The sequence below is a fragment of the Glandiceps talaboti genome, chromosome 22 (assembly GCF_964340395.1).
Source record: "Glandiceps talaboti chromosome 22, keGlaTala1.1, whole genome shotgun sequence".
Taxonomy (NCBI): domain Eukaryota; kingdom Metazoa; phylum Hemichordata; class Enteropneusta; family Spengelidae; genus Glandiceps; species Glandiceps talaboti.
Window position 1 is genome coordinate 6,074,141 of NC_135570.1, and position 22,249 is coordinate 6,096,389.

At 34.7% G+C, this 22,249-nt stretch overlaps 1 protein-coding gene across 1 annotated transcript in view; it reads right to left on the reverse strand.

Annotated features, from left to right (window-relative positions):
• The window catches only part of LOC144451961 (calcium-activated potassium channel subunit alpha-1-like), a 144,575-nt gene that overhangs the window by 7,328 nt on the left and 114,998 nt on the right, over positions 1-22,249 (reverse strand). Inside the window, exons 20-27 of the mRNA XM_078142889.1 lie at positions 20,435-20,512; positions 17,321-17,441; positions 11,568-11,792; positions 10,512-10,857; positions 2,783-2,884; positions 2,471-2,601; positions 1,442-1,636; positions 948-1,185 (exon numbers count right to left, since the gene is read on the reverse strand). Of these exons, the coding sequence (XP_077999015.1) occupies positions 948-1,185; positions 1,442-1,636; positions 2,471-2,601; positions 2,783-2,884; positions 10,512-10,857; positions 11,568-11,792; positions 17,321-17,441; positions 20,435-20,512 (1,436 nt within the window). The remainder of the gene's footprint in view (positions 1-947; positions 1,186-1,441; positions 1,637-2,470; positions 2,602-2,782; positions 2,885-10,511; positions 10,858-11,567; positions 11,793-17,320; positions 17,442-20,434; positions 20,513-22,249) is intronic.

The following is a 22,249-nucleotide window of genomic DNA, read 5'->3' on the forward strand; positions in this document are numbered from 1 at the left end:
TGTAACTGTATGCAATAAATATGTGTGCATAGCTCTGTGTTTGTGATTTTAGTAGCAATACATATATACATGTCTGTGTACACAGAAATACAGTCTGTACTGTGTGGTGTGATGTGGACATGTACATATATATAATAATTAAGGGGGTTCAACACATTGATGTACATGTATGAATATACAGACAAGTTGTACTGAGTACATATGTGTGTGTGTGCACATAGACATATCTTTCACTGCTTTTTAGTCGGATAATGATCAAACCAAACCAAAGGTTTCAGAGAACATATGTACATGCATACAGATGAAACAGTTAGACAATTCCAAGCCATGAACAGCTGCATAACTGATGCACATACAAGTTAAAATGTTTGGTATGTCTTAGGAGTTGAGAGATCCTGTATGTATGTATTTAGGTGTAGGTACGGTTACAAGCTGTTAGTCTTTGGGTAGAGTGCAACTCAAGAACCTGAGAGCAACGTCATCCCCGTGTAAAAACTCTCATTACTGACAGCTTCAAACAACAGAACAGACTGAACCAGTCACTTTAGAAACACAACCACAAGAAGACATACAAAACAGTAACTGTTGTAAAAAATATAAGAAAACGGAACACCCCAAGATTCATTACCAATGTATCAGATAAAGATACGAGGAGGGAGTGGGAGGGGGAAGTCTGGAGGGGGAGGGAGGGAGGGAGGGTGGGAGGGACTTAGACAAGACATACATGGCAGTGTTGATGTTCTGACCAGTTCATACATATGATTCAGGTAAATCAGCCACACAGGCGTGCCATCAGCATAGGGTTTCGTCCCACTCTTCCTTCTGATGATTATTTGAATGCAACGGTGAGGCTTCAGCCCGCCCTCTTTCCTCCTTTATCACCTCCCCATTGTCCCTTTCCCTTTCCCTCTCCCTTTCCCTGCTTCCCTCTCTTTTCCTTCTCTTACTCGGTCTTTCTCTTGCTGCGGGGTACGTACTGTCTTTGCTGGGTTCGAACGGCATCAGACAGAATATCAAGTCGGTTGGCATGAGTAGGAATTCAATGGGTGGGTTTGTGATCACATAGCGCTTCGACGATGGCGTAGCTGTCGTAGCCGTCGTATCACGGAATCGATAAATGCCAAAGCATAGTATTCCGTACTTTGTCAAGGCATGTTCATACAATTCTCCATACTGACCACCGTTCTATAGGAAAAATTACCAATAAAATATGGCATGTGTTATAAACATTATCAATGATGACAAATGATATACGAAGGGTTCTCCCTAACCCCATGGGAGTGCTGGTCAGTCATCAATATTCATGATTATTAATTAGGCAAACTGATATCAAAATATGTCAATTGCAGGTTAATGTCATTCAACAACAATTTGAACTCTGACCTGGAGATGACCTCTGACCCAGAATGAGTCTTATCGAAACTCAATGTATCTGACTTACTGAGAATTGTGAAAGGGGTCCTTCATAAACAGGTAGCTGGACCACTTTACACCTATCCCTGTTATTCAGAAGTTGTGGAGTTGTATAGCCTCCCCTCATACCAGCTCCTTCAGCTAGGATCTGTTCCAGTTCTGGAGTAGCACCCCCCGTGATGAGTGTACGTATAAGAGTCAATGCATTGTCATTGAAGTATGTCTGTAAAAGAGATCATAACCATGTCAATTATGTCAAATAGTAAATTACACTTCAAAATTATTTTCTGTAAATTTAGCATTTTTGTTGGTCTGTTAATTTTTCTGTTAACATGAAAATACCTTTTACTCATAGTTACCATGCATTCCTTCCTAAATTGACAGTATGTCTGAGATATACTTTGTACACCATTGAAAATATGGCCATGAGTGGTGTTCCCAGGGTATTAGCACAAGTGTTTGCAGTGGCCATAGTTCAGGTTCATTCGCTATGCTTGTGAAAGTGCAGCAACTAGGAAACACTGAAAGCACAAGTTGAAATGCCATAAACACTGGCAGTTGCATTCATGTGTCATTTGGATTCAGGTACTATAGATGTTTATCCACAACAATAAATTTCATCAAAATTACAACCATGCATTCATATGTCAATGAGTTTGTGTATATGGAATGGTTGCATGCTTATTTGCATACAGGTAGCCAATAATGTTTGGTGCTCATTTGCATACAGATAGCCAATAATGTTTGGTGCTCATTGGCAAGCAGGCATGCAATGATGTTTTGGTTCTCACTTGCACAGGCATGCAATGACGTTTTGGTGCTCATTTGCAAACAGGAATGCAACAATGTTTGGTACTCATTTGCATACAGGTATGCAATGATGTTTGGTACCAACTTGTAAACAGGTATGCAATGATGTATTGTGCTCATTTGCAAACAGGCATGCACATTTTGCGGTGATGTTTTTTCGGTATTCTACTGCAGTGCAAATACTACTAGTATGTGTGTACACATATGCAAGTAATCACTGTTTTGTATGTAATACAGAAATACTTACAGCACTCATCAGTGAGTCCAGAACACTGACTGCAAAGGCTGTACCACAGGCAAATGGCTGAGTAACATACAGCTCAGTATCGGGGTCATCGTCATCATCTTGATCCAAAAACTGAACATTGGAATCATTCACTGTAAGGTTAAAAGTCAAAGGTCAAATTAAACCTTATAGAATATTCCCTATCTTTTAGGCAAGAATGTAAACTTGACCTGCTGAAATAATCTATAATAAAATCCAAAACAATTATCCATTCCCATAAAGGGCATCTTTAATTTTCACCACACTGGAGAAATAATTCATAAAATAACTCACCAAGTTCTGTGATCATTGGAACGTTAGCGCCAACAGCTGACCCCCGCCTTGAAAGACTCTTTGGGCTACCCATAATTGGGATTAATCCTTGAGGAATAAACCCTGTGTACAGAAATTATTTAAAACATAGTTAGTTATCGGTTGTAAATGGACAATTCATTACTCCCTCACACCCAAGTGGTTTAGTTAGTTTTGGTCAACTTTGTCAAGTGGAGGCAAAGAAATGTGTTGTTGTGGACGTTGTTTTGATCGCTCCCTTTAAGAGTCATCTAATCTAGGCAATGAGATAACATGGACAGATAATTCCCTTTCTATGTCTCAAAGAGGGACCACACATGAATTTTCAGTAAATAATATGAAATTGAACTCCAATATTTGTCATGTGACCATACTTGAACACTACAGGTATACATCTCCATGCAAACCTAGCCCATACAAGTCAATGGTGCCACTTTTCTAGTTCCTGTACTTCCCTTAGTGAAGCAAGAAAAGTGACACAAACGACTGTATTTTATAATCCCTAGTTGTAACAAGAGTTATTCCAAATTGATATCGGTACTTATGTTACAGTATTTACAACCATTGCAGATCCTAAAATGGCAATATGGATAAGGATTGAGTATTTATTTTGGATTTTTAATTTATAAAACAATTTCATCATGGTTTCCTTCTTGAGGAAAAATCAATGTCAAACAACATATGCCAAGTCTGTGTTTGTAGCTCAATACATTGCAAAAAACTAAAAATGTGTAAAAGTTTGTCACTGTATGTACAATAACAAAGATTTTACATATTTTTTTTATCTTTTTGTAATTTATTCAGTTACAAACAAGGACTTGGCATATGTTGTTTCATATCATTTTTTCAAGTAGGAAGCCATGATGAAATTGTTTTATAAATTAAAAATCCAAATTAAATACCCAATCCTCATCCATCTGGCCACTTTAAGTCAAATTTATTTGTATCTGGACAATAGTTTTTAAGTGGCTGGTCTTTGAAATATACTTTGTCAGCTAGTGCCAACAATACATAATGAAACACTTAACGAAAACACAATCATTTCAATATTACACAGTAGGCATGTAAATAAGGACAAGTAGCCGGTCAAACCAATCAGCTACTCTCTAATGTTTTGCCAGCTACTTTTTCAGGATGTTGTTGAAACATTCTCTGTTCCAACATGTATATGGTATTTCCATTGTTGGGTAGATTCATGAGTCTCCTTAGATATTACTGCCTACATTTCATATTTTACTGGCTATTTTTACAATTAGCTACACCACTGTAAAGTACTATCAAACTTGACAGACATATCTACATCTGTCTGTATCTTTGACAGAAAGATTTCTTCATAGACTGACAACTTAGCTTCTTGTTGGCACTACCAAAGAATATTTCAAAGGCAACCAGTCGATGTCCAGACAGAAACAAATGGAAATCAGAAGAGCCACAATGGTTGTACTTGGTCTAGGATATGTATTTCTTTTAAAGATTTGTATAGTAGAAGCATGCTGTCACCTTATACCCTCTAAATGTAAGAAATTAAAACTTCACAGACAGAAATTAATCTGACATGATCATAACTCTGTGTGGTCTCTTTGAGTATGTGTCTACCTAAATATTGGTTGGACTTTCTAGTCCAACCGACATATTTTTATTTCAAAGCTGGCAATGGTTGGCTGCCCACCTGGCGATCTGGAAGTGACACCACAAAATTGTACATTCAGTGGTATAAAGAACGGAAAGGAACAACACTGATTCTAAACAAAAAGGGTATCCCAAAACTTTATGGAAACTAAAGCATGAAAGTGAAAATTGCATGGGGTGAATTAGTCTTGTCTTTAAAATGTTTACTAAATAACCACATCAAACATTTGGTGGTGAATTGTGTATGTATATCAATTGTAAAACTCAACTGAATGTTGTCTATCACACTTACAAGAACACCTAAATTGAAGAGCCTTGTTGAAGTTACTAAAATAATGTAATGTAGATAGATTGTCATCATGTTCTACACTGACCACAGACCCAGGAAGATGAAACTATTTTATGAATTAAAAATCCAAAAATAAATACCAAATCTTCATCCATATGGCGGAGCGATGTACTGAACTCTACTCATTTGCATATCCTGGTTATAATCATTTTTATACAAACACTTTCAAACCATGTGTGGTATATATCAACACCAAAACTGGATTAAAATCTACATAAATTCTGGAATACCATGAAAACTACAAACTAGATGACAACATATGTACATTACAGTTCTGGTACTGTTTCATATATATTGACTGATTTTTTAAAATATTGTAACTTAATTTTGAACTGTTTAACTCATACTAGTATATATATATATATATTTATGTGTTATTATGTATTTACACCATGCAGTTAGCAGTTTTCAGTGATTCTTCTCAGTTAGTTTTAAACTTGTATGAGATTTGGAATACTTACAGTGTCACACCAGTCCAACAAATTCAAATTGATATTAAAATCCAGTACAGTTAATATCACAAATTATGAGTACATGGTATGATCTTAGTATTTTGTGATCTAAATCATAAAGCAATGTAGCAGATACTAATTCTAGGCAATGATTAATAATTAATATGCAAAATGCATAATATATATCTATCTGACTACATTTTTTTATTTCGTAGCCAATCACTGAAGACAAGCGTTCACTCTCTTGGCCAATTACTGAAAACCAGAACATCATTCTTGGCCAGTAATAAAGATATGGATTTACTCCTCTGCAATAGATGGAGAGCCTGCTTTCCTTCTGACCAATCCCTTCACACTTGGGTGGATTGCTCTCGGCCAATTACAAAAGATCTGGCTTTATGTTTGGTCAATTTACTGAACAACTAGCTTTACTTTATGCCAATAGCTAAACATCTGGCTTTACTTTAGGCCAATCACTGAGGATTTGGCTCTACTTTTGACCAATCGCTGAACATCTGGTTTTACTTTTGGCCAATCACTGAATATCTGGTGTTACTTTGGCCAATCACTTAGCTTCAATTTTGGCCAATCAGAAGACTTAGCTTTACTTCTGACCAATCACTGAAGACCTGGTTTTATTTTTTTGGCCAATCAGTGGCGATCAGGCATAATTCCAGACCAATTCATAATCAAAATATGCAGTAACCCTGCCACAAACATTACCCTCACATCAATCAACAAATGCCTGCTAAAAGTTTTGCAGCAATCGCAGTTAGGTTTTAACCTTCAAGTCACTCTAATCTACAAGTGCCAACACAATCACATATAAGTTCTAGTGCAAAGTACATACATCAAGAAGACATCAAAAAATGACATAACAAGCAAAGACAGGCAAAGCAAATCAAAGCAAAAACAAGACAAAGCAAAACACAAACATAGTGCAGTACCTTCCAACTCGATAGAATCAATATCAATAAGAGGTAGCTCTGGACAAGACGAGAAGAAAAAATGGAAACTATTAAAGCAGAAAGCAAAGTCTACCAGTCACAATCACTGATAGATTCAAAAAACAGAGCAAGCATTAAATAGAACATTGTTGAATAGAAAAATACAATGTTTGTACAATGTACGAAAAAATTTGAAAATTTGAACATGCAACTATACTTTGAAAGTGAAAATGGAAAAGAGAAGACATTTAGACATACAAACAACACAGAACAAGCATGGTACTTTTTCAAAATTGAAGAAAAAGCAGAAAATGTAACGGAAAGTGTTGTGATTGTAGTTTGTGAATGAACATCATGCATTTGTTGCTGTTCATGGAATCTAATATTTGAACTGGATTGATCATGGAATTGTGAATAAAGATTATGGGTGGTACTTGGTGACTTCACTGGAGGATAAAGGCACTTTGTGGACTTCACATAAAAAACATTTCAACAGGAATACAGACTGTCTTTGTATTTTACAAATTGGTAAGATGCAAGACATGTATTTGCCATGTTCTTTATTTGAGAAAATAGTACCTGACAGGGAACATGCAGAATGGCAGCCATTTTGAATGAAACAGTGAACAAATTTGAGAAAACGGTGTTTCTAAATATTTGTCAATATTACTTTTTCTACAAGACTTTGTATGCAAGTCGTTTGACATTTTCCAAGACAATGCATATGTACATTATGTTACCTTACAGACTTTTTTGTTTTAAATCACCACTTCCAATAATTACATGCACTTGTGTTTATTTTATGTGTACAAACATATTTCACAGACCCTCAAGTTTGTACTGTTCTGAGAGTGTAGAAAGTTGACAGAAATCAACTTGATATCTCTTATTACTCTGGAATTAAAACTTGGGTACAAGTCCACACAATATTCTAAATAGTCTTCCCATCCCTTCCATCTTGAATTCAACACTAGACGAACAACCAGGAGTGGTAGATTTTGTCCCCCACCCCCACCCCCACCCCCAGCAGGTAAAGTCAACTGTTTACTTTTCCGTCAAACCTTTCTTTGTTTTCTTTGATCTGCTACCTAAATATCAATAGTTGTTCACTGTCATGTATTTTACTAGTTTAGGTTTATTTATTTATTGTATTTGCAGTATTCTGCTCATCTGTTTGCCGTTTTTGTCTACTGTAGCTGCTAATTTCATTTTCCCCAGTGGAATGAATGAAATAGTTCTCACTTTATCCAAGTCTAGAATGTAATTTTGAAATGTTTACTCCTCTCCCATCCTCTCCTCTGCACTACAGTCAAACCAATCCAAACTTAAAGCCCAATATTTCAATCCCAGGTTCTCACATTAGTACTATCTCTTACCACAATCTGATTAAAATCTGATGTAGAGGACTAGGCAGAATTTCTTTATTTACCTCCTATTTTTATTGTCGTTTGTTCTTTTTCTGTTCTGGAGTGGTTTGTACCTACATCTGACACAATACCATAGGAGTTCTCTGGACAAAACAAGAGTGCTGAGAGAATTTACTCAACAACTGAGAACACGTAATGTGCCAAAACATACGGGTACAGTACTTCATCAGAGTGCTCTGTTCGAAAAGAGCTCAAGCGCGGAGAACAATTTTATTATTAGTGTTTGGAGATTCTCTTTGTTTCAATTTTGAATGTTTTCTATTGTGCGACAGATTCTGGTTGGCTACACGTAAGTACAAGACTTGGTACGAGAACTCCTATGGTATTGTGTAAGATGTAGGTATCAGGTGCTCCCCAAAACAAATAAAGAAATCGTGCCAAGTTCCCTACATCAGATTTTAATCATATTTTATCTCATCAGTAAAATTACAGGATTAGATACAACAGTATTCTTTTGTTCTAGAGACAACTTTTTCTACAGCTCTGCCACACAATCCTTTACTCGTCCATATCTCAATCCTTATTGATACCTGACACGGGCCTTTAAATTTCAAGCCAGCTTTTACAACAACTAACATTACAAGAAGCATTCATGTTATTTCAATTTAATTAGTTAAGTGCTCAGTATCTGATGAAATAAATGAAGGGTCAATTGAAAGCACTGTGATCATTTGTTATTGTTCAAAAAATTTAGTTTCATCATTTTTATTTTTAAATTTACTTTAACGTAGTTTAGAAAACTATTAGCACACTGTTAACTATTAAAACTGTATTAAAGGACATTTCAAATTATCATTACATTTGCCACAGATGTGTTTCATGGCTAAAATAATGTCTTCATGTTGATGTGTTGCTAGGCAACTATTTTGAAAATAGGCTATATGTAAATAACATGACCTCAAAGTGCAATATCATGTGACCTTTGACCTGGATGGTATAAAAACTTTTAACATTCACAGAAGTCATTTACTGTAGATGAAAAGCAGATCAACTCGTTCAGTAAGGTGCTTATAAACTCAGTTTGAGCCACTTTAATATTAGAACTTTTACTCAATAGGAATATATATACCATCCACCCTACCCATACACCCTACCCTACCCTTTAAATCCACCATGTGTTGGTTCATACATATTACTTTCAAAGGAAAGGGTCAGTCCACTTTTGACAAAATGGGGGTGAAAAGATGCAAAAGAAAACATTGAAATTTGTGATGGGCACTCACAAATTAACCAGGTGGGTTTAATATGGTATCAGTTGTTAGACACACAATGCAAAGCTGGCCAATGGACAGAATGATAGTCAGACACACACACGTACATTTTGTATGATGGTTAGTGAAAGAGGGGTAGATGAGGCCAACCAGGTTACAAGCCGTGCTCGATGAAACCACAAATAAAGTTGATAATTGATTGATTGATAAATTGATGGATTGATTGATTGATAGATTGAAAGCAAGATGAAAGACGCATGCCATCTCATACAACAGGTAAACCAGGTTTATATACAAGCATGAGTGCTCGATGAAACCACAGATAAACTAGCTGATTGATTGATTGATTGATTGATTGATTGATTGATTGATTGATTGGTTGATTGATTGATTGATTGATTGATTGATTGATTGATTGATTGATTGATTGATTGATTGATTGATTGAAAACAAGATGAATGATGCAAGCCATCTCATAAAACATGCTGATAGAACCTCACCCACTGCTACAGGATATAAACTGATGTCAAGTTATTTTACAAAATTTGAGATTGTTATAAAATGTTGACTTTGTGAGTAGGAATTATTATAATCCAATACATGGTAGCTGTTAGTTTTCATTCATTTCTCAAATCTTTGTCTTTATGATAAATAGCTAGATATTTCAGATATTTTGGGTTTGGGTTCCTTTCACAGGTTAGTCTGTTTACCTGATCACCACGTGTTATTGTGTGCAAAATGGAGGTAATGACGGTGAATAACTTTGTTCATATTTGTCACCACTGCAATATTTCATATGGGTAAACTGGCATTGGATGGGGATTGGATATTTATTTTGGATTTTTAATTTATAAAACAATTTTATCATGCTTCCTACTTGAAAAATCAATGTTTGTAACTCAATACATTGTAAAGAGCTAAAAAATGGTGGTTTTTAAAGTTTGTTATTGTACGTACAATAACTTTAAACATTTACCAGTCTTTTGCGATGTACAGAGTTACAAACAAGGCCTTGTCATATGTTGTTTCACATTCATTTTTTAAGTAGGACGCAATGATAAAATTGTTTTATAAATTAAAAATCCAAAATAAATACCCAATCCTCCTCCATATGGTCAATTTAAGTTAAAACAGTATTCTGGACTAAACTTTTGTTTGTAAGTCTGTTGTTGTTGTTGTTGTTGTTGTTGTTGTTGTTGTTGTTGTTGTTCTTGCTGTTGTTATTTTATTTTTTTGTTATTTTTGTTGTTGTTTTCACTCTTTTTTTCTGGTATTTGGAATTGATGCTTATAGTATGGCTACTATGAATTTAAAAGTTTTGAAAAAACTTTCGTCCCTTTTCTATTTTTTTTACTTCATGGCTGTGGTAGCTACTGCAGAACATACAAAACAAAGACTTTTATAACAAGTAGCAGTGCATGGGGTCTAGAGTTCTTTAAAATAAAAATGGAAAATGTGTTTGGACATTGACATATTTGTTAAATGATAATTATTTCTTAGTACATTAGAATTATCAATATATGATTGGTTTTGGAAATAAAAATAAAAATTCAATGTGCCAAAATGAAGTAATAGTAACATGCTTTGTAGAGCAAATAAGTGAAATTTTATAAAGTGAATCATTAAAATTAAGTATGAAAGTAAAATAAAATGAATTTGAGATGAGATGACGTGGTTGTTACAAAGTAACGCTTACCACCCTCCGTGGTATCGTGACTTTTGTCTACAGCAGAGGCAGTGTTAGTAGTTAGAGAATGTGCTGTATCAGAGGGACGTGGTTTAGTCATAGCTTCATCGTCTACAAGATTGTCATGTGGTGTGCTACTACTACAGGACCCTTCTATATCACCTTGTGAAGACTCTCGTAACAGCCCAATACTGTCATCAAATGTCATCGCTTTCAGATTCAACGATGCCAGGATCGTCTCCTTGTCCTGAAGGTACGGATCTTCTGATTTCCCTTGATTGGCTGATAATATAACGCACATATCACAAAGATTGACATTCACGCTTCGTAAATCAGCACGGCTTAACGGTGAACCCTAAAAACCAAAACATTGAATCGGAAGTTATCAATCTTGTGATGTGATCATAAACAGCACCATCTATCATGAGTGAACAAGACTGACTGTGTGCAGTCGAAAGCTCTCAGCTTATCAACAGCGCCCTCTATCACGAGTGAACAAGACTGTGTGCAGTCGAAAGCTCTAGGCTTATCAAAAGGCATGTTGTGTGAATTGGTTTAAATTTTAGTACTCAATAACGTTATACATTGTAAATACATACCATAAATTGAATTCTACAGCACTATTCAGTACAAGGAATTTTAAACTTTTGACCAATGAAATGTTTATCATCAATACATATAATCAACGTTATACCATGCACAAGCCAAGTTGAACAAAAAATATGGAATATATACTCTGGTCATTCTACATCACGACAATGTACATCTATGTCACAACAACACGTGTCTACATCACTGGTTTTGCTGTGTTCAAAATATGAATCAAAACGTTCAAAATTACCATTACTTTCCCCGATTTTTCTTTGATATTACTGGCACTGGTATAATTATGTTATTCTCCCATATTTTTCTTCACTCAGCCAGAAAATACTCATGACCTAAGGGTTGTCACTACTCGTCTAGTGACTCATAGTGACAGAGGCTCCTTAGGTCACTCGTATTTTCCTTGACTGAATGAAGAAAAATATTGGGGAATGACATCTAAGTACATATATGAAAACTTACATCTAGAATGTGCACTCTTGGGAAGTTCTTGAGTGTCTCCCACTCCTTCTTGATGTAATCTAGTGACCCTAACAAAACAATATTTTTCAATTCATTGTAGTGGAAGTTGCTGGCACGCAATGGCATCACGAGATTGCGTAGACCAATCAGAGGCGAGTCCTTGTCACCAAATATACACACCACCACGTGACCATTCATTATTTTCATCTGGGCTTGGTTTCGTGTCTATGTGAATCAAACAAAAAAACTGAAATCAGATTTCTGAAATTTACAAATTTGAAATAAGTATAAAATTTGTTTAGCTAGAGTATTAGATTATATCTACAGGATCGTTTTGTCATTATCTTGATTTCCATGCACTGAGATTGGGACTGGTATACTAACAGCTGTAAGATTATCAGTGAATTATTAGTTGGATGTTTCCTAGCAAAAGCTACCACAAAACACGGTCAGTTTTATCAAAATTCCATGCGGGTATTTGTGGTGTTAAATAATTTGCTACAAACAGATGCAATCCACTACATCAACAGAATAAATTTCAAATCATTATTTCAAAAAATTCCTTAATTCTACTTTTCATCTTTGTTGATTAAACAAAACAGATGAGATTTCTTGATTTTTTTGCATTTTAATATTTTGTCCAATAAGATTTGAGCAATGAGATTTGTCAGCCAATCATGTTAGGTTTCGCATGTTGTCTGAATGTATGAAGTTGATGCTGATTGGTCAATGTGAAATTAATAGCTAATACATAATTCATCTTGTACTGGCCTCATTTCATCTTAAGTTGTCAAGGTGACATAAGCAGTAACAACCACACTAACTTCAACATGTGCACAATGAAGTCAAATATTGATTAATTTTGAAGTTATATTTGGTCAACATAATATTATCATCACCAGATAGAGTATTGCATATATTTAACAACACTCTGAATGTCTTTGGAGATAAACATTTTAGACTTTGTATACCGCATATACCTTTCAGAACACAGCATATACATGTATGTAAACTTGTAAAATTTAGACTTTCTATACACCACATGTATGCTTCCGTAAACTTGTAAACTTAGACTTTCTATACACTGTATATACCTTTCTGTAAACTTTAAACTATGTAATACACTGTATATACCTTTCTGAAAACTTGTAAACTTTACACTATGTAATATACTGTATATACCTTTCTGTAAATTTGTAAACTTTAAACTTTGTATACACCAATATATGCTTCCATAAACTTGTAAACTTAGACTTTGCATATACTGTAAATACCTTTCTGTAATTTTTAAATGTGAATACACCACATATACTTTCTGTAAACTTGTAAACTTTTCAGACTTAATATTCATATATACCTTTTTGTTAACTCGTCATATACCTTACCATCACTTAACTTGAAATACACACAAGAGGAGATACATCACTGTACATGATAAATACACCATAAAACTATCGATTTGATAACATAACCCATACGTACTATACCCCTCCAAAAACCTACCAACAACCTCTGCCCAGAACATGACAAAGATACAGCTGCATTATAATCAAAAGTTCAAATATTTGAATAAAGGTAAAATGAGGAGACTACCATGCAAAAGTTGTGGTTCCCATCAATCAGTACATAAAACCCTGTAAATAAGTGCAATTTTATATAGAAATGAGACTTCACCATCTTCTCTGTATAGTGAATGATTTGACGGATTATTTCATTATAGAATGATCAATTTGTACAGAATATTCACTTTATAATTTGTCTGGATACAAAACTGAACAGAAGGTGAAACACACTTAAAGTAAATTTGTTTTTTAGTTTGTAAATGAAAGTAATTAATGTCTATCCAACTGTAGTTAGTAGTAAACACATGACTGTAAAGTGTAAAGGTTTATGCTGGGATGGTTTGTAGTCAGTGAAACTTAATATTCACCGTGGGTACTCAGCACTATGTTTGTGCTAGCTACTACAGTTTACAAACACTAAATAATACTGAACATTTCATCTGTAGGTAGGTTTTGATCCGCAAACCATTCACCATTACGGTATTCTTACGTGATAAATACCACTCACAATACTCTGCTACAAAGCATGGTTTCATCTCATATGTGGGACATAATTCATTTTTACTTGTCTAATTGTCAACCACCGTGTAGGGGAGAGGGAAGACATGCATAGCTTCACAAAATGGATTTGAAGATGATAGGAGGAGAAGATGTTGTTTGGATTGTGATCATGCCGTTATGCCTACCAGGACTGCTTCATCTAAGGGAACATCTGGACACCAATGATATCCACCCGTTGCGTCTAGTTGCTAAGGTTACAACACATAGAGTCAAGTTGAAGACAATTAGTCTAAAGCTGCCACAGTCTGACTCCTTCAATACAATGTCATTGTCATATAACAATCTTACCCATTTTTGATACTCATTGGGATAAGGGTATAATACCCCCTTACCCATTTTGATACCCACTGGGATAACAATCCTGTGGGTTAGTAGTTACTAATGGTACCTACTTATAATGAGCACACCAGAACCTTGAGGCTAGGGTACCTATTGCTAAATTCTGATGAACATACAACAACCCTGTGGGTAGGGTACCTATTTCTAGTGGACTACCCACAACCTTGCGGTATAATTACATCTATTTCTAACAATGGGCACATCACTACCTTGTGAGTAGAGTACCTTACATTCCAATGCCAATGGGTACACCACTACCCTGTGGGTAAGGTACTAACATGTATAATTAGTGGGCACACCACATTACCCGGTGGGTATAGTGCCTATTTCTTAATAGGCATGCTCCAACCCAATGGGTAGGGTATCTATTTGTAATGGGCACACCACAACCCTGTAGGTAATTACCTATTTCTAAATTTGATTGGTGTGTAACAAGTGACCTTGGGGTACCAGTCTCAAAGTTTAGTTGGCGTGTATCACCCACTAATAAGATGGAGTACCTACATCCAAATTCAAACAAACCATACACATTGCCTTTGGGTGTATGGTACCTATTTCAGTTTTGGTTGGGGTGTTCTACCTACATATATGTATGCTAATATAATAATAATCTTTTATAATATTAATCTTTTATTTGTTTTATTTATACTGGATAGTTCTTTAAGCATCTAAACACTTGTCTCCCAAGAAGTCCAGTGAGGGCCATCCCTCATTGGTTCAGTGTTAATGCAGGAGGAAACCGAAGTACCCGGGGAAAACCTGGGTTGTTCGATAGATTCAAACTGAACAACACTCTTCTTATTTACAGCGTGGTAAATTTAATCAAACCCTGAATGGGGTTCGAACCCCGACCGCAGTGGTAAGAGGCAAGCGTTTAAACCACTCGGCCACCAACAAATCCTTCTTATTTAAGCAATGGTATACCCATGTGATTATACTCCAAACCCAAAGTACAATGTCATTTAATTCATTTTTTTCTGAACAAAAAGTATACAGACTTTGTTGCATGTTTCACACCAATTATTAAAATTTGCAGTTACAAAGTACCATAAATGTTCATACTAATAATTTTTGACAATTTGAAGGGAAAAACTGATTTGTGTTTGAAGAGCCATGCTGCACACATGACAATTCACAGTAACAAAACATTTCCATGAAAAGCGGAAGAAATTTTGTATAAAGGCCTGCCATAGGTTTTGGCAAAAGCATACCCAATTTTAGATTGCGATGTGAAATAATCCACAGAGGAGTGAAAGAACGGTATGCAGACACACACACACCAAATACAACTGTATACCCATATAGTTGCATCCCAAATATACCTATATACCCTAATTGCATTGAACAACCCAGACACCCCAAATATACCCACTATGTACAGAACAATTCAGATGACAGACATTAATATTGAAGGAGTCAACCGGAATAACTAGAAGCCAGGCATGCATTAGTTAAGCATATAAAAGTTGAAGAAATAATGTTGAAAAAATGCTGTGATAAAAATTCACAAATTCTATGATAGAAAGTATGAAGTGATACATGGTGCGTAGTGAATGAAATACAAGTGGCAAGTAGCAAACATTGAAAGGGGAAATGATTCTTGCTACATTCACTTCAAGAAATACTGGAAGAAAATATATCCATGGTAATCCTTGTCATAACACATAATGTTTGAGTTTTCCATAACTTTTACTTTATAAATTTTCCATCAAACTGAAAGCTATCGTTGTTGTCCCAATAAGAATGACAGACCCAGGAGAAATTTACATAGAAAAAAATCACAATTTAATATACATTTCTCATGCCGTTTTAAAAAAAAACTCCAGTTTGAGTGGTACTTTTTTTGGTCATAAGCCTGGAATCCATGCTACTCTCTTCTGATTCTACAAAAAGAAGAAGCTCGATAGAGCACATATTGACCACCTGGGAAAATGAACCTCGGTTTGCGAGAATTTACATATTAAACAAAATCACACCTGTGCCTTAAACTTACCTTTGATTTCTATATATATCTACTACAAAATTTATATTCATTCAATAATTTGTGCTATGTATACAGAAAATAATGAGTGCTTTGTTTCAATGAATCAAGCATTTACCTCTCGGTCACAACATTTAAATTTTACACATTTACACCGCATGATCGAATTTTAAACAGCATTTTGTGACGTACTTCATATTCGCATTAAATGCATCAAAACCCATGCTTAAAGCCAACACAGTTTCAAATTAATAATTGATTCTATCTTCTGAAACAAGCACAGAGTTATATTGTCGAGATTATCAGGAAAGAAAATATGGAATTTGTAATAGAATTAGACTAAGATAAAATCCAAGAACATGAATTTCCCCAGGGTAGAAAATATTTTACAAAAATTATGTTTGTAACAGTAAAATGATAGATTATTTGCCTTTTTAATATATGGTTTAACTTTGGCAAACTGTCCCTGAAAATCAAATTTCTTTGATTCTCTCCAAACTTTGACGTATGAAAGCTTACTCCTGCTCCTTTTGAAATAATAAAAATATTTGGGGTTTCACTATCTTGTTTTCAAGGGAATCAGCAATCTTTTGTTTTGCCTTAGAGTTAACATTGTATGTTGCAGCCATATTGGATTCTTAATTTTAAAAACACTTTAATTTCCATGGTAACCCCTGATTTTTTTTCTGATTTCAACTGTGGTTGGGTTGGAAATGTCTTGAACAAATAACAGAAAAATTTTGAAACTTTTACATTCCAGGTGCATATAAGTTATTAAATTTAGACATTATAAATATTTACTACCAAACCAGAGTGGCTAATAGTGTTTCAATTTGACAGCACAATGTTTTTTACATGTCACACATTCCTTGTTACCAATTACATAAACGAAATACAGACACTGATAGTATATATGCACATGAAATGTTAGATTTTATCTCAATGTGAACACAAAGAAACAGTATTTTTGTGTTTACGTCTTCCTTGTTTCATCCGAAAGTGACATTGATTTGTGTTCACAGTGAGATAAAAAATGCATCATTTTATATGATTGCACTGTCTGTATTCTGTTTTATGTAATTTGTAACTAGAAATGTTGTGTGAGATGTAAAAACCATCGTGCTGTCGAAATGAATCATAGTCACTTTGAGTCTGAGTTGATAGTATTGCCGAGCAACATAATTCATATCAAGTTTTACTCTGTATCTGAAAGTTGACCATCAGAAATATCCTAAACTAGTTTTTATATAGCCATGTGAATATGATTAACACTATAAAATACAATGAGATCGTAGACGAGATATACTTACCAAGATAGATTCATCAATATTTCTTGATGGACACCAATGAAACATACCCGTGGAATCAAAGCGTTTGGTATCTTCATCGATTTCTTTTTGTTCTGACAGTGGTAGACTAGGATATCCTGGCCTGCAAACACAGTTAGAATACAACATATTGAAACCCCCATAAATATAATGGTTTACCCCTCCAACATCAATATCCCACTGATTTGTATGGTACAGCACTACCGTTCAGTATAGTAGGATTGGTCCATTGACGAGTTGTAGGGGTATGGGTGAGGTTATAAAGCTTGCCAAAGTTCAGAATACATGTAGTTTGTCCGCTACCCATGCATAGTAGAGAAACCCGATGTTATAATAGATATTATTTTTTGTTTGACTCTGTACCATGTTTAGACTGTAAGATATGTTGCATCATACCACCCTCATACTCCAGCTGATTGCTGACTGAAAGGGCAGCACAACACACCATGGTCTTACAGATTATACTATGGTCAGTCATTTTAATGTTGTACTCACAAACTCAAAATGTACACTGTACTTGACAATGTGTTGTTGTATTCCACAAATTTATTTTTAGAAGTTTTTTTTTTTTTTTTACCAAAACAAGTGACATAATTCTTTTAAATTGTGTATGTTTGGCCAATGAAAGGTAGTATGCTAAATTCACCAAATATTCATTCAGCTAGGGTGACTATTTGTGACTTAAGACCTCATAAATCACTCCTACTTCCCTTGACTGAGTAACTGAATAACATCAGGGAGTAAATACCACACATCGTACTTTATACCAAGAATTTATCAAAAAGAAAGTACACAGATAGATCATGAGGAAAAGTTTCATAGACACATCAACAGAACAAGATCCCATTCTAAATCAATACTAAGCAAGAAATGTTCACACATTTTCTCCATACTGTTCAAAATTTGTTGAATATTTTTTTTTTAATAGACATAGCAATATTTCATGAAGTCATTTAGGCAAAGTCTTGAGCAGTAATTAATTACTGGCAATGGCAAAAATTACAGGATTACAAATTAGCTATTTGCAAAAGTTTAATTATTTACAATATTGCTGTTGCTTATCTAGCATTTTAAAAGCACCTTGTCTATATTGTTTAATATAGAACTATTTTTCATCACTTTAATTCTATTTTTGAAGTAGCTGTACATTTCTTAGTTTAGCGACAAATGCAGTTTAGTTGGCCCACCACAGTCAGCAATACAAATCATGTTATGCTAAGGATACTCAAAACAATACTGAACCCCTTAGCTTAGTAACAAATATGTTGCTGTCATGTGGTGGACCAACTAAACTGTATACATTTTGCATGTTACGAAAGAAAAGCAGAAATTGAAATCTGTTAATAATAGCAAACTACTAAAGTTGTAGTGAGATGTAGACTGAAAAAGAATGAGAAATTAAAGTAGAGAGCTGGAAAAAAAACTTTTTCCCAAAAGAAAAGTTAGCAAGCTGTTGGAAAAAGAGAATGGCAATATCATTATAGTCTATTTCTACTTCTATACCGGTACATTAGCCTGTTTATGGCACTGTTGAGACACATCATTAGCTGGTCGTACCTCCCTAGCCCTCACATCAACAGCTTGTTTACAGAGCTGTTGAGATACATCGTCAGTTGGTCGTACTTCTGTAGCCATCACATCAACAGCTTGTCTTGAATACTTTGTTAAATGGTAATTGTAGCCACATCCCCTAAAAGTCGTTATCCATCACCCCGTAGAGTTAAATTTACATATAAACATGCAAATAACATGTAAATTAACATATGTCCATTCAAGTTTTGTCTCAAGTCTTGTAATGTGTGTATATTTACATACTGATTCATTTGAATAATGATAGTCAAACTAGTTGTCATGGTAGAAAGGACTGCACACTGTGGTCGACCACTGTGGGCGAAATTTTCAATCCGTTATTATCAGCTTCAACAATGTAATCATGACAAGCTGTTGATGTGAGGGCTAGGGGGGTACAACCAGCTAATGATGTATCTCAACAGTGCTGTAAACTGTTGATACGAAGGCTAGACAGGTACAACCAGCTAACGATATATCTCAACAGTGCAGTAAATAGGCTAGAGATGTACTATGTATAAAACATCCTAGAAAGTAAACTACTGCATTCCTCCTTTATGCAGTTTTAGCAAACACTACGATGATAATAAACTTACATTATACCCTCTCTTACCACACCTAATATTATACCAGACTATTTTATCCCACTTGCTATCATTACAATTCTTTACTTTATAAAAGCCTTTAACAATTTCTTAAAATAATGTGATTATTAGCAATATTGCGCTATCTAGGCATAAATTGATAACAGAGATAACAAATGTACTATAATATAATAGTATGTGTACTTTATTTGTACAGTCCCATACCTGTGATTATCACAAGTCAAGTTAGAACAGTAAATAAAGAAAATCAGAATGATGTTAGATCTATTAGGCAAAAAGAATTGAAAAATACAGGAACTCTGAAGGAATTGTTACTCGGAGCACACTTAATGATTCACATGTGACTTCACCTAAGCAGCACTTTTGTTGTTTGAGATTTGCAACTCTGTTAGTTGAGACTTTGTGATATTAAATTTGATCCCACACGGCCAAATTTATATGTTGTATGAAAGAAAAGAATTTGAAAATGACAACTCTAGTAAATAATCCATTTATCAGCTTGTTGGGAGTACAGATGTGAATCTATATTATGGGATATAAATTTTGAAAACATTGTCTTTCATAGGTCAGAACCAAAGTCTTTTTTGCCATTGGAAAAAATTGTTAAAAAATGGTTTCTGATTTGGGAACGAATAATTAATCAGCTGGGCTTGCATAATTTACAAGAAGTGAATCATTTTAGTCGACTCTTTTTGCTTATAAGGTTGATACTGACATTTTTGTTTGGTGAGAAAATAATATTTGGTTATGGATAATTAATCAACAGGACTTGTATAATTTACAAGAAGTGAATTGTTTAAGTGAACGGTTTCATGCTGCTTTGGTACTGATGTCTTTGTTTTGGGATAAAATAATTGATTTTGGGGCATGAAGTCACACATGGTAATCATTAAAAATTATATCATTTGGATTCATAACCCACCGACACTTCAACCGATAAAGCTCTTCAGAAATATGGAGGTGAGCAATACCACCACAGCGAGGACGTGGACGAGGAGTGCTAAAACAAACAATAAATGCAACATGCAAATTGAAATCATAAAATTTAACAAAACTGATTCATATTAATTGTATTTCATGCGAAATACTGACATGGGTTGACAATTAATACTGGGGAAAAAAGAATAAAAATAGCATGATACATGGAAACATTCAAAATATTCAAATGAGGTAATTATATATCCAAAATATTCGAATGAAGTGATTAACAATGCAGTGCTGCAAATATGTATGCGGTGCAGGGAATATAGGGTTTGGTCATGACACTACTGCCACAAAGACAAAGCACTGGTAACCAGTAAAGTTATACTGGAACAGAAAACTCAACTTAATCTTCTTGTTATATCAAGGTGTTGGCACAACTGAAGTACCAACTAATTCCTTAACTTGGTACTGTACCCTTAGAAGGGAAAGTCAAAGCACGAAATACAGGCATTTTCATAAACTTGCAGTTTGGTTGGAGAAACTCTAGAGTTGAAACTCCATTCATTGTTCAGTGGAGGTCCTTGCCATGTGTAATACAAGTGATTTAAAATCATGAAATGACTTTCCAGAAACCAAAATTTTATGAAAATGCTTTTATCTCTAGCTGTGGTGTTTCCCTTTTAACTGTACATGTACTGCTGCAGTCTGCTTCATTTTTTCACCCTTCTAACAGACAACAAATAAGCAAAGAGCAACCATCTTATTAACCCAGACTATCCATGTCTAGCTCAAAAATGCATTTTTATATATAAGAATACTGGGCTAAGTGTTTTATATCATGATATTTGGGTTGGGCAATGAACTGTTGTCATGGCCAGCAATCACTTCATCCCAAACCTGAACTTGTTCCACTATTAACCCGTCCCAATCTCAACTTGTTCCACTATTAAACTGGTCTGAATCTGTACTTCGCACTCAATATGTCAAACTTTCTTCAGTCGTATAAGAGTGATCATGTGTCTAAAATACCATTATACCGCTCATTTGGGAGTGTTTGGTTTGAGCCTGCATGCAGTCTGATACATACACGTCATGTATTCTACGGATCAGGACCAACAGTTTGCAGTTGTAGCTATTGCTTAGCATGTGTGAAAATGGAAACTTTGCAGATTTATAGATTGATCTTTGAGAAGACTTTATATTAATGGACAAGTTGAAATTGGGGTAAGTTGAAAGCTATTGGGATGAACAGAAATGAAGACAAAGTGATCAGCACCACTATAATATCGAACTATGTCTCAGTTCTCTATTCCAGCATATGCGGATACTTACCTGTGTGTGAATGTGTGTGGGAAAGGAAGGTGAAACAAGGAAACGAAACAACAATGTCAGATAAGTTTTAATACAGGAATGACAACTACTTATGAGTATCTGTAGCAATGCAACCAGGCAACCCACGATATTGTCACATTAATCAAACTGAATTATTACTAGATTAAAACTGAGAATGCTCCCGTATCTTGGAATATTTAGTCAGCATATTCATTTAACATGTACTAATTAGTACATACTAAGCACTCAATTTTCATAAATTTAGCCACTTACCTAATACATTCCACTGTATATTAATTTCCTACCTTAAAAGTGAATCTTCTGGAGAAACATATATCAAAATATGCTAATTACTCAATTAATATGTGCAAATTTTAATTAAAGGTTTTATAACATGTATGTATCAAGTTAAAATCCATATAGGAATATCCTCACGAATATAATTATAAGTATTATATAATATATATTATATTATGTATTA